The sequence below is a fragment of the Sorex araneus genome, chromosome 3 (assembly GCF_027595985.1).
Source record: "Sorex araneus isolate mSorAra2 chromosome 3, mSorAra2.pri, whole genome shotgun sequence".
NCBI classification, from domain to species: Eukaryota; Metazoa; Chordata; class Mammalia; order Eulipotyphla; family Soricidae; genus Sorex; species Sorex araneus.
The window spans coordinates 93,365,948-93,380,175 of record NC_073304.1 but is presented as its reverse complement, the minus strand read 5'-3'; the positions used below and the strand labels follow the sequence as shown (position 1 = coordinate 93,380,175).

The following is a 14,228-nucleotide window of genomic DNA, read 5'->3' as shown; positions in this document are numbered from 1 at the left end:
CCCCTTGTTCCTATCACCAGGGCCTAGGGGGCTATTTCCAGCTCTCCTACGCCATTATAGGTTGCAGGCAACCCAGGACCTTCCACATGCAAAGATGCCATAACTGCCATGAGAATCAGTGTGTGTGTATGCGTGTTCACGATCTTAACGCCGCGTTGGGTCCCAGGACCCATTCAGAACCCCAGGTTGCAGCCCGACCCAGACCATTGGTGTCCCGGGACAGGCGCAGTGACTTGAACCCTTGAACGGAGAAGTGGGCGCCCGAGCAAAAGGCAGCTGCAGTGGTCGCTTCAGCGCTCCTTCTGCTTGCACTCCAGTCCCCGCCGCCACCCCAGCCGGCTGCGCGCCCTGCCCCGGCCTCGGGGCCTTGCCCCCTCTCGGTGCCCCGCCGGAGCGGCGCGGGGAGGCGGCGCCGGGGAGGCGCGGGCCGTGGGGACCCGTCTCCTCCAGCGCTGGGGGCCTCTAAAGTCTCGGGGTCCGCTGTCTGCAGCGCGCGTTCCTGGTGCAGGTGGCACCGGGTTCCGCGCCCGCCCGGAGTGCCAGATCCCTGGAGAGGCTGATCTCGGATCTAGACCTCCCAGCCGCCGGAGCGGGCGAAACCGCTACTCCAAGGCTCCCCACTCCCTCCACTCCTCACCCCCTGATGAGGAAAAGAAAAAAAAAATCTCAGGCCGGGCAGGACCCGGTCACCTCTGCCTCCTCCCGCTGTGCTAATCCTGCGAGCGAGGGAGGCCCCGCGCCGAGGCGGTGGCTGGCAAAGGGGAGTGGAAAGGGAGGATGGACGGGGCCGAGGGGTGGGGTGGTGATGAGGGGGATGTAGGAGGGGGTGTCATTTTCTTTTTCTTTCTTTTTTTAAAAAAGTATTTCTCTCGCGAGAAACCGCTGCGCAGACGATACTTGAAGAGGTGGGGAAAGGAGGGGGCAGCGGGAGCCGCGGCAGAGACTGTGGGTGCCACCGGCGGCGGACGGGCGGCCACAGCTGGGACAGCTGCGCGCGGAGCTGGGCAGCGGCGGCCGCGACCGGGACCGAGGGACAGACGCCACCGCCTGCAGCGCCCGAGCCGCCGCTTCTCCAGTAGGTGCAGCCGGGGGTCCGCGCAGGGGGTCGGGGCGGCCACCGGGGCTGCAGCGCCGGCCACCGAACCGCCTTTGCCTTGGCGCCGCGCGGAGGAGGTCAGGGACGGGGACGGGGGTGAGGGGCTGTCCCGGAACGTCCACTGCTTGGCGCGGGCCCACCCCTGCCTGACAGCTTCCTGGCCCGGGGCGCCCGGTGCCCGGCTCCGCGTCAGATGCTCGGGGGGCGGTGGCAGCGCCCGGAGCCGAGCCGGGACGGCGCGAAGGGGTTCCAGCCCGGCGAGTGGCTGGCGGGAGAGGACCCGGTCGGGGAGAGCCGGAGCGCGCGGCGCGCGCAATCGTGCCATGAAACCAACATCCAGCCCCTCCGCCCGCGCGCTCGGGACCCGGCTCCTTCTCCGCGCGCTCTTGAGGCGGCGCCCGGGAGGCCGAGGAGGGCTTGGCCGGAGCCGCTGCCCCCAGAGGGGACCCGGGCTTCTCGGTCCGCCGTGGACCCCGCGCGGTCTGCGCGGACCCGGGACAACTGCGCCCTGCGCTGGCGGCGCGCGGGCCGGGCCGGGCTGGATATCTGGGGAGCGCCCCGGTGCAGCATCCCGGTGCCCTGACCGTCTCCCCCTTCGCCGCGGCGGTTTGTCTCTTGCAGCTGGCGGGGGCCGCCTGCAGCGGGAGCCGCGCTCGGAGAAGGCGGGAGGAGCCGGGCCCCGGGCACCGGCGGCGGGAGAGCGGCACCCCGGCGGCGCGGCGCGCTTAGGGCGCAGCGGCGGCTGCGCACCGAGCCCCGGGCGCGGCGAGTGGCGGCGGGAGGCGGCGGCCGCTCGGCATCATGCGACGACGCGGGCTGCTGGAGGTCGCCCTGGGATTTACCGTGATCATAGCGTCCTACCGGAGCCTGGGTGCGGACGCCAGTTTGGAGCCTGGGAATGTGAAGGAGACCAGAGCCAGCCGGGCCAAGAGAAGAGGCGGCGGAGGACACGACGCGCTCAAAGGGTAACGAAACGGGGCCATCTCGGTGGGAAATGGGTCTCCCCTCCTTCTTTCCCCCGGGAATCCAGATCCAGAGGATCTGACTATGGTAATGTCTTGGACGTCCCGTGGTACCTTAGCGGTGCAACTTCCAGCTCGCGCTCCTACGCTCTTGCAGCCCGGGAGGAGAGGGCGCGGGGAGGAAGAGTCTCGAGCCAAGTCGGGCAGATTTGGGGAGGCGAGAAGGGCTCTCGGAGGAAGAAGGGGAGGAGCTGAGCCCGAGAGAATAGGAGAAGCCCAATTTCTTCTTCTTCTCACCAACTCGGCGGTGTGGAGGGGAATCTGCTTTCCTTGTGGACATCTTTGCAAGATGATCGCCTCGTGAGGGAGCGAGGAGGGTTTGGCAATGACACGCACCCCGGGAAGACATGAGGGGAGCAGTTGGTTCTCTTCAAACTTAACGCTTCTTAAGCCCAGGGGCGGCGTTTTCAGGGTGATGCAGCCTTTTCAGACGGTCGCCGGCCGGGAGCAGAGTGTTGAAAGTGATTTTCAGAACCTGCTGTTGGGTGTCAAGACCCAAGTATTTAATTAAGGGGCAGTGAACCACAGAGGTCGGCCTTAAGTAAGGGGTTCGAACCAGTTTTATATATCATGTAAATATCATTGGCCATTTCACCAGTTTCCCAGGCTCGCACTAAAGAATGACTTTCAACAGGAAATATTTAAACCAGACAAGTTAACTATCAGAGTTGTCCGTTCCCAGAATTGGAGGAGGCTGGTAATAGACAGCTCATGACATTTTTATTATTTCAGATCTAAAGAGAAATCCCTATGAGAGGGCCTGCATGGAAGGCTGTCTCCTTGGAGAAACCTGCTAAATGAACCGAGATAGTAAATGCAAACATTTTTCACTAAGTTTGCGTGCATCTCAGTGCTGGTCACTCTCCAGTGGTGCTGTTTTTTTTTGGGGGGGGTTGGTTTGGTTTTGGGGACACACCAGGCAATGCTCAGAGATTACTCCTGGCTCTGCACTCAGGGATCACTTCTGGTGTTGCTTGGGGAACCAGATGGGATGCCAGGGATTGAATTTGGGGTGGCAGCTTGCAAGGTTTACCCACTGTACTGTCGCTCCAGTCCTGCCTCCAGAGGTTCTGTAGCTTGATCATTTAGTCCTTAGTTATCAAGTGATGATGTCCACTTGGATAGGGAACTGAACATTCACAATTTTTTTCATGGTAAATTATATGCATGTAGTTAGATGTGCTCCTTAGAAAACCCAGGCATAGGGGGAAAAAGTGCTGCAAATCAAACCAGCATTTTTTTTTGAATAAAGTGAGTTAGGTAATGAACCAAGAGCCAAGCATTAGGCTGTAGTCCAAAATCATGATTTTCTGACCCCAGGACATAGTTATGATTAATGTACTTGCATTGCCTCTGTGGACAGTGAATTGAGGATACAAGCAGTGTTGAAAAGGAAATTTGCTTACCCTGGTAAACCTCATCCTGGTCAGGCAAGGGGCATTTAATGGCCCTGGGTGTAAGAAAGACACAAAGAAATGAATGGCCTGAAAATGATTACTATACGTTCTTGTTTTTTGTTTTTGGGTCTTACCCAGGCATGCTTAGACCTTATTCCTGACTCAGTGCAAGGCAAACACCTGAATCCCTGTTCTATCTTTCTGGCCCCTATCAGAGGTTCTTAAAAGGACTTGAGTTCACATTTTCATTAAGACATTTCTGCCATGTAGTTTTATCTCACCATCCAAACTTGATAGCACTTCTGTCAGATCCTATCTTGACACTCCATACTGCTGCTATGGAGAGAGGGCATGTAGAGGTTTAATTCTGTGGATAGAAGTCTGCAGGGAGACGTTAAGCCTAGCCAGAAATTTGTCTCATCTCTATGTGATATCACCAACCAGAGTATCCCTTGGGACTTACAGACTCTGGGAAAACACACAAAGGTTCACTTTTGTGTTTAACAGAATGTTCCCACTTTTATTCACCAACACTTGTTTCTATTGGATTTTGCAGTTTAAAAACTTTTTTTTCTCAGTGATTACAGAAAGAAGCGTTTTTATGTTCTTTGTAGTATTTTGGCCACCATCACAAATGGCAGCCTACTGCAAACTATTTATAAAGCCTTTCTAAAAATAAGGAGTTACTAGAACTGTAGTTATGAGTGTTATTAATTCTCATGTTACCTATAAGATTATATATACATTTAAAAATAATTATAATCAACAAATATAATCGATGATTATGAGTATTATTCTCATGTTTCCTGTAAGATTATATATACATTAAAAAAAGTAATTATAGTTAACTATCATAGTATATGATATAGGTTAATATATTTGGTAAGGAGAAACATGATCCCCTAAAATGTACATTTAAAAGTATTTTCTGCCTGCCCTCCAGAGAGCACTTTCTTACACTTTTTTCTAGAAATTAAATATACATAACACATAAGTATTTATGAAATTTATGAAATATATAATACATATACATGCATGGATATACAAAAATATCACACATGAAAAAGGTCATACCCATCTAAGTGTGTATGCCCCACATGTATAACATATTTTATAACCCCTTTTATACATGACATCTTATTCTTAGCCCTCTGTTTATATGTCTCTACTGCATCCATCTATTAACTCATATGCTCCTACATCATATGCTATTTTGACATATAAAATATCATAATATGTCTAGGATAACTCTGTAATGATGGCTTCTTAAGTTATGTGGATTTTTTTTTACTATTGCCAACATTTTCCTAAATGCCTGGGTCTATATGCTAATTTATATGTGATATAAATTAATGAAGGTATAATTGCTGGACCAAAGATTTTTCTTATTGGTGTTAGATACAGGTTGTCTGATATTAATTTAAAATAACATTTAAAATTATTCTCTCTTCTTATTGCTATTACAGTGTGACATGAATTAGTCATTTGACTGTGCCCTGTTGTATAAATTGCCAGGAAAAGTGACTGTGTGTTACATTTTTCCAGTTATTGCTTAAATTTTCTGTTTTTGCTCGTTAAAATATTACCAGCTTCAAAACCAACCTCTCTGACTACTGTAAAACTTGTTTGCCATTTTGATGGAAATGCAGTTTTCTGAAGTGCAAGTGATTTGTAGCTCCTGAGTCTGCCTGATGCCCAGTTGGTGGCAGCAATTTTCAACACCTCACTTGTATTTTCTCTAGTTAAATGTGCTTTAAACGCTCCAGTGTCTGTAGAAAATGGGTCTTGTTTCTCCCACAAATATAGGTGTCTTCTGGTCTTTCTTTGATGCAACAGGTACTAGAAAACTTGCCATGGTAAATTCCTGGGATTCCTACCCATCCCTTCACTGCCTGATTTTCCCTTCTCTGGGTGTATAGTGTCAACTGTCTTCTCCATTTCTGTTGCAGGTGTGGTGTGGTATAGTGGTGGTGGTGCTGGTGTGTGTGTGTGTGTGTGTGTGTGTGTGTGTGTGTGTGTGTGTTTTCCTTCCTACTGGGCAGCAGAAGTTGCTCCACAGTGGAAATTTAAGCATCCTCAAGTTTCTTCCCAGCTTTAGCTATGTTTTCTTAGAGCTGATCGCCAATTTTTGTTATAACAGGAAATCCCTTCTTTTCTGGAATGAGTGTGGTCCCCATTCACTCTGTAAAAATGGTATTTTTCACTTCTTTGAAATGAAAAATTTGCCAGTTAAAAATGTTTTCAAATAATAAATTTATAGTAGTTTTCTTTCTACTGGGCACTGTTTAACACATATTAAAGGACCTTGTGAGAAATAATGAAATTCTAGCTTTATTGTTTGATTTCAGTTCATCAATATTTCCTTCAGGTAAATCCTCATTTTCTGTCATTAGGCAAAATGTGTGGGAGGTGATACAATTGACAAAAGCACAACTCTACTTGAATGTATTAGTTTAGCCATGGACTTGAGCAATAGCACAGTGGGTAGGGCATTTGCCTTGCACTTAGCCAACCCGGATTTGATTCCTTTGTCCCTCTTGGAGAGACCAGCAGGCTACCAAGAGTATCCTGGTACTTTTGGTACCAAGAGCCTGGCAAGCTCCCTATGGCGTATTTGATATACCAAAAACAGTAGCAACAAGTCTCACAGTGGAGACGTTACTGGTGCCTGCTCGAGCAAATCAATGAACAACGGGATGATAGTGCTATAGTGCTACAGTTTAGCCCCATTTTAAAAAAATGATTGATTATTTATTGCTTTAGTTCCCAAACAAGGAAATACTACAGTTTCCTGGGAAAGGGAAACATTCTTTAGTTTAAAGTTCCCTTTTTCGAAATCTTTAATAAGCTGGATTGAAAACTTTTACCCTTATTACCTTATTTATTAATGTACGAATCTGGTCATATTCCACTGTTTCTTCCCTGGGCTGTGATTCATTTTGATCTTTATTTATTTTATTTTATTTTTTCCTCCTGGCATTCTAGTTACTAGAAAGATATGTGTGGAACAATTCATACACAGAATAGATCATGTTACTGTAAATACTGAGGAATTAATTACACAGAAGGCTATTATCAATGTAAAGAATTTTAACTCGGAACATAGAGAAAGTTCTGTAAACTTTTAAAGTTTATTTTACTTTACAAAGATGACTTTGGACTTCATTTGAAGACAGAGGGGCTAATAAATTATTGAATAATAATTATTCTTGTAATAAGCTAAAACACTGAAATATAGTCAAAAAAAGTATAGTTTAGAAGATTCAGGAATCTCATACATAAAAGATGAAGACATTTATTAATGTGATTCATTTTGTAACTTTAAAATAAAAATGGTTTTAAAAATGTGTACATTGCTAGAGAGATATAGTGGGGGGAAGTGCTTGCTTTACACATGACCAACCTGGGTTTCATCCTCAGCACCTTGAGTTCCATTTTGATGCCCCGGCACTCCTGAGCACTGCCAGAAGTGGTCTCTGACTGCAGAACCAGGAGTGACCCCTAAGTAAAAATAATTGTGGCCCAAAAAACACACAGGTAAAAATGTGTACATTTTTGGTGTTATGAATGAATTAAAACATAAATTAATCACGAGATGAGAACCGATGGAAATAGTAGAGATATTCCTCCAAGCCTATTTAAAAATTATTAACATTTTAATTCTTTGTATAATAGGTATTTTAGATGATCGTAGTATTATGCAGATGACTCTAATTAAACAAAATACTGAAGAGATTATTTGGGCATTCATGCATTCAAGTTTGCTTGCTTTATCCTAAAATAAGCTGAATGAATAGGCTACCAATTTGCAAATTTTAGCCTTGGTTTACAACGTTGAAAGCAGATTCTGAAGACACTTAATTGTATTCATTAGTTTTATTTTTTAATTTTTGGGCAATACCAAGTGGTAATTAGGGGATGATATGGTGCAAGAAATTGAACTAGAGCCAGCTGAATACAAGGCAAGTGCCTAAAACATTGCATAGTCTCAATCCTCAATGTATAATAACAATTTAAAATATACTTCTTGAAACAGAGTAAGCTATGTTGACAATTCTTTTTGTTACTAGAAACTTACTCAATAATTAGGTTTATTAAAGCAACCTCAGCTTTTTCTCATGAGTTTTTTTTGTGAGATTGCAATATTACTATAATCAGTAATGTTGATTGAATTTAGCCTTGTGGAATGCCAGAGACATTTCTGAAATGCCCATAGCCTAAAGGGGCTTGTAATATCTGGTAGGAGAATTGGAAGCTTTACAGGAATAAAAAGTCAACAGAAAGGTAGCCAAGGGCATGGTGCAAATTAAGAATTAAGTAAAAACAAATACTAGTACCAATTTAAGCAGTGGTAGGTGATATTTAGATGACATTTATGTACCACACACAGCTCTCAGCATTTTACATATGAAAACTCATTTGATGCTTCTGACATCTCTGGTGTGTCCTTTAACCAGCTTCGTATTACAGCTGTGAGAGGTGAGGCATGTAGAGGTTAGTTTTTAAGGGCAAAAATCTTAATATTAAATTTTCTTTTTCCATTTATTTTAATTATTGGATTTTTTTCATTCCACTAGGCAAAAATGCAGGATCGTGGTATTGGTAAAATTTTACTTAAAATTCTCAATATTCCAGCACGCTAGGTTACAAATACCAGGTTCATTTGTAACAGTTATTTTTTAAAAAGATTTTTTTTGCCACACCAAGCAATGCTCAGAGGTTACTCCTGGCTCTGCATTTAGGAATCACTCCTGGCAGTGCTTAGGGGACTATATGGGATGCCAAGCCAAGAATAGAACCTTGGTGGGCCATGTGCAGGGTAGGCACCCTACCTTCTGTAATATCTCTTCAGTTCCAATAGCATGGTTCATATTTAGTCCAATAAAATTTACTTAATATTTATGCAAAGACACTAGTAACATAGAGGAAGAATGTCAGTGGGTCTTTGGATTATGCATAAATTACATCCTTGTGTAGTATCTCCCAGAAGCTTATAGCTTATAGCCTAGTTCTTCCTCTCGGAGAACCTGGCAAGCTACCGAGAGTTTCCTGTGCACATGGGAGAGCCTGGCAAACTCCCTGTGGGGTATTCACATGCCCAAACCAGTAACAATGATTTGTCTCATTCCCCTGACCCTGAAAGAGCCTCCAATGTGGCACCGTTAGGAAGGACGAGTAAAGAGAGGCTTCTAAAATCTCAGGGCTAGGACAAATGGAGACGTTACTGAGACTGCTCGAGAAAATCGATGATCAACGGGATGATGATGATGATGATGATGATAAGTGTAATATCATGAACTTTCATTGAGGGCAGTAGAAAGAGGCATAGGGACTTTCCTCTTGCACTGCTGAACTGCTGATGTTGCTCATTACGTCACTCAGAATCTCTTGCACTCACATTCCATATGAGACATTTCTCAGAAGACACTTGCAAGACATGAGTTCTATCCAAGAGAATCTGGTATGTGTGTTCCGTTTTAACCAATATGACAATCTGTTGAATTCTTTCTGTTGCAATTTTTTTTTTGGCCCCAAGTGGAATGAAAAATCTTGGTTGCCTATAAGTTTAGTCTTCGGATAATGTAGTTTATTTACAGGTTTAATTAAATTGCAGCAGTAACAGTAAAGAATAGAAAATAGATTACTCATGTTTGCAACTTACATACATTAATTTCACTTAACACATAACTCCTTGGTGAGGGAGATTATGTTCATTTAACATATAAAGAAGCCAACGATAGAGAATTTCAGTAATGATCCTGGGGTATAAACCCGTAAGAGGGAAATGGAGTAGGGGAAATCTGGCCTCCTCATCAGTGTTGTTTAGTTAATATTTTTTAGTGCTTCTAAGTGAAAATAAACCTGTTCCTAGTAAGCTCTTTTATTTTTCCCATACTCTTGATAACCTTTGTTTTCCAAGAATCTCTCCCTACCATTGTTATAGGGAAAGAGTCATCATTTACTCAAGGCAGGAAGATAAAATTACACGACAGGGACATCACTGTGGGAAGTGAATTAATGAGAAACACTTCACAGTGACAGTCTGTCAGGGGTTGACCAAGCAGTCTTTTTGTTGTTGTTGTTGTTGTTTTAAAATAAATTTACTTATTGAATCATCGTGAGAACAGTTACAGAGCTTTCAGGTTTAAGTCTTGGTCATACAATGATGAAACACCCATCTCTACACCAGTGCACATTTTCCACCACCAAAACCCCCAGTATAGCCCCCCATCCTACACCCTCCCCCTACCTGTGTGGCAGATGATTTCCACATTACTCTCCCTCTACTTTGATTATATTCAATATTTTGACACTAGTCCCACCATTATTGTTTGGGATTTCCCCCCAACACTCAGACCTGCTGAAAAGACAACACTTGACAATTTGTTTTCTATTGCTGATTATGAATAGCATATGATGTTGTGCTGCTACATGATTTTGAAATTCTGAAATTTTAATAATTAAACCTGGAGGGATTTCTGCCAAAAGCCGCTGGATTCTGAGATTCCTTTGTGTGTCTCTGGGATCATGGCCGTTAAGCAGCTTAATCAGTAGGTGGAGGGGCCATTCGTGGGCGGCCACTTGGGGTCTCGTTCAATCTATCTGTTTTTAAGGGTTTTTTTTCTTTTATACAAAGTCACACCTGCTTGCTTACATATGATCTATGTCTGCCTTCATGATGACCGCAGAGTAGAGTAGTTTGGACCAGGGTAGCATGGTCCCACAATATCAGCTATTTGCTATTTGGCTCTGTACAAATTGTTTGCTGAATTCTGCTATATGTGATCAATAAATGACTATGAAGACTGAAAATTTCTCCAAGACAGAGTTTCTTTTTTTAATCTATCATAAGGGATACCTGGGATCTGGGCACATCGTAGGTGTTCAGTAGACAATATTTGAAGGTTTGACTTATTTTTGACTTGCTAAGGTGAACTATATAAGTTAGAAGTTGGAGAAAGAGTAGAGAAATACAGGAGCAATTTGAGTGAAAATGGTATGACACGTGAAAAGAATGAAAAATAAATAAATAAATAAATAAATAAATAAAGGTGAAAGGATATGGAGTGTTTGAGATTAAGGGAACGTTGAATACCACTGGAAAGGCTTTGCATTGCCTGGCTCCAGGGGTCACTCATCACATGAGCCTATAATAGCTACATCCCCTAGAGGTATGAAGCATGCAGCCTATTGTACCTGTATATAGATGGTGATATTGTCAGTGATGGGAGAGGCACTAAAGAAACACACGACATGACTATCTGATGCTTGTGAAAGGTCAGCTACTAAAGGCTTCAAGATGTGAACCTGAACAGATGTTTGCCACTTTGGTGAGAGAGTGAAAGGTGCATGGTGTAGAGAGAATGGTTGGAGAAGAGACTGGGAGGTTTAGGAAGCTAAAATAGCAGGCAGATGAGAGAAAATGATGATGTGAGGAGTGGCAGTGAGTTGTTGATGGTTTACCGTCTTTAGAAGTGGCTCAGGTGGTATTTCAGAAGTAACATGGACAGGGACTAGAAAGATAGTGCATGAGCTTAGGTACTTACCTTGTATATGGCTGCAGATGCCCTGATCCTCATTTGAACTCTTGGCATCACATATGATCCTCTGATCCAGAAATAGCCCCTGAGAACTTAACCTACCCCCCACTTTCTAAAGAAAGGAAGGAAATAGAAGAAAGAAAGGAAGAAAGAAAGAAGTAAAGAAAGAAAGAAAGAAACAAAGGAAGGAAGGAAGAAAAGGAAGGAGAGAAAGAAAGAAAGGAAGAAAAGGAAGGAGAAAGAAAGGAAGAAGGAAAGGAAGAAAGAAAGAATGAAATGAAGGAAGGAAGGAAGGAAGAAAAGGAAGGAAGAAAAGGAAGGAAGAAAAGGAAGGAGAAAGAAAGGAAGAAAAGGAAGGAGAAAGAAAGGAAGAAGGAAAGAAAGAAACAAAGAAAGGAAGGAAGAAAAGGAAGGAAGAAAAGGAAGGAGAGAAAGAAAGAAAGGAAGAAAAGGAAGGAGAAAGAAAGGAAGAAGGAAAGGAAGAAAGAAAGAATGAAATGAAGGAAGGAAGGAAGGAAGGAAGAAAAGGAAGGAGAAAGAAAGAAAGGAATAAAAGGAAGGAGAAAGAAAGGAAGAAGGAAAGGAAGAAAGAAAGAACGAAAGAAGAAAGAAGGAAAGAAAGAAAGGAAGAAGGAAAGAAAGAAAGAAAGAAAGAAAGAAAGAAAGAAAGAAAGAAGAAAGAAAGGAAGGAAGAAAGGAAGGAAGAAAGAAAGAAAGAAAGAAAGAAAGAAAGAAAGAAAGAAAGAAAGAAAGAAAGAAAGAAAGAAAGAAAGAAAGAAAGGAAGGAAGGAAGAAAGGAAGAAAGAAGGAAAGAAAGAAAGGAAGAAGGAAAGAAAGAAAGAAAGAAAGGGAGAAAGAAAGAAAGGAAGGAAGAAAGAAAGAAAGAAAGGAGAGAGAAAGAGAGAAAAGGAGAAAGGGAGAAAGGAGAGAAGGAAAGAAGACATTAGCAAGACTTGGTTGGGAGTGATAAAGAAAAGAAAATATTTTCAATGCTCCCACCTCCAGATACATTAAAAATTACACATAAAATCTTTATGGCACTGTTAACGAGGAACTAAAGTGAAGCAAAATCATTCCTCATTCCTGCAGTAGAAATAAACTATTTCATTTGTTTTGATTTTCTTATTGCTATGTAACAAATTACCCCAAACTTAGTGGCTTAAGACAATAGTGTTATTATTTCTTATGATTCTGCAGGCCAGGAATTTGGACAGAGCACTGTAGGGGATCTTGTCTCTGCTCCCTACAATCTCTATTGTGCTGGATTGAGCAACAGGATTCCTTCATGTGTGTTTCTGATTCTGTAACCATACTGGAGCCTGCAGTTCTGTTTACTTTGGTGTGGTTTATCTAAATGGACAGACCGAGGGGACTAAAGGTCATACAAGATCCACTGTCTGACTCTGTAGGTTTTATTTTTGTTTATTTTTGGTTTGTTTTCAGTCTTCAATGCAGCATTGTGACTTACAGTACTGTTAATGAGGATCTCATACATACAATGCCCAAGCACTACACCCTCCACTAGAGTGTCATCTATCACCAAAGTCCCAGGGACACTTCCCTCCCCTCCACCACAACCCCTTTATAAACTGAATTCTGTAGGCCAACACTTAGATTGTAAGTGTTGAACATTTGTTATAACCTTACTATGCTTTTTAGTTTCCCATATGTGAATAAAAATCTATTCTGTATCTATTCTTCTCCTTCTGACTGACTTCACACAACATTAAGCCCTCAAGTTCCATTTATGTACTGGTGAATTGAAGTATTTCATCTTTTTTGCATTGCTGAGTAGTAGTCCATGGTGCATAGATACTACAATTTCTGTACCAACTTATCTGTTCTTGGGTACTGGGGTTGTTTCCAGATTGTGGCTATTGTGATTGGTACTGCAATGAATTTAGAGATGCAAATAACTTTTCTGAATAGTATTTTTTAGGCCCTTGGGCCAAGAAGTATAATTACTGGATTATGTGAAAGCTCAGTTATTTACCTTTTTTGGGGGGGCATATTTGGCAATGCTAAGGGTTTACTACTGGCTCTGTACTTAGGGATCACTCTTGGTGGGTTTTGGGAGGTTATATGTGGTACCATGGATTGAACCCAGGTCATCCGTGTGCAAGGCAAACACCTTACCTGCTGTATTGTATTTCCAGCCCACCAATTATTATTTTTTTTGAAGTCTTCAAGGACTGGAGTGATAGCACAACAGGTAGGATTTGCACAGCAGGTAGGGTTTGGCCTCGGCCTTGCACTCGGCCGACCCAGGTTTGATTCTTCCATTCCTCTTGGAGAGCACAACAAGCTACCAAGAGTATTCCACTCGCGTGGCAAAGCCTGGCAAGCTACCCCTGGCGTATTCGATATGCCCAAAACAGTAACAAGTCTCACAATGGAGACGTTACTGGTGTTGCTCAAGCAAATCGATGAACAACGGGACGACAGTGCTTCAGTGCTACAGTGCTTTGTTGCTGTTAAGTCTTGTAAGTAATTTATATATCCTAGATATTAACGCTTTGCCAGATGAATGGTAGGCAAATAGTTTCTCTCATCTTTGGGTATCTTTATTCTTTATTTTGCAGTGAAGAAGCTTCTTAAGTTGGTGTAGAGCAATTTGTTTATTTTGCTTCTTTTTATTTGGCCAATAACATTGAGTCATTGAAGATGCCTCTCAGTTCAGTGTAACAAAGGGTTCTGCCTATGTTCTCTTCATTATAATTTATAGTCAAGTCTAATATTGAGGCTTTAATTCATTTGAATTTACTTGTGTTTAGCATGAGATAAGAGTCTGAGTTCCCTTTTCCCCCATATGACTAGTTAATTTTCCCAACACCATTTTTGCTTTTTAATGAATCACCGTGAGATACAGTTACAAAATTGTCATGTTTGAGATTCAGTCATACAATGATCTAGCACCCATTCCTCCACCAGTGTACACTTCCATCACCAATGACCCCAGTACCCCCACACTCTTTTCAACCCTCCCCTGCCTCTATGGCAGACAATTTACCCATACTCTCTGTCTACTTTCAAGCATTGTGGTTTGCAATATAGATACTGAGAGGCTATCACGTTTGGTCCTTTATCTGTTTTCAGCACACATCTCCCACCTCCAATCATCATTGACTTAGTGATACCTTCTCTATCCCATCTGCCTTCTCCCAAAGCTCAT

The 14,228-nt window shown here is 43.2% G+C and overlaps 1 protein-coding gene across 1 annotated transcript in view; it reads left to right on the top strand.

The window, feature by feature from the left end:
- The first annotated feature begins 936 nt into the window (after nt 1-936).
- Nucleotides 937-14,228, top strand: part of FBN1 (fibrillin 1) — a 263,339-nt gene continuing 250,047 nt past the window's right edge. Inside the window, exons 1-2 of the mRNA XM_055132062.1 lie at nt 937-1,075; nt 1,718-2,061. Coding sequence (XP_054988037.1) covers nt 1,898-2,061 — 164 coding nt within the window. The 5' untranslated portion in view covers nt 937-1,075; nt 1,718-1,897. The remainder of the gene's footprint in view (nt 1,076-1,717; nt 2,062-14,228) is intronic.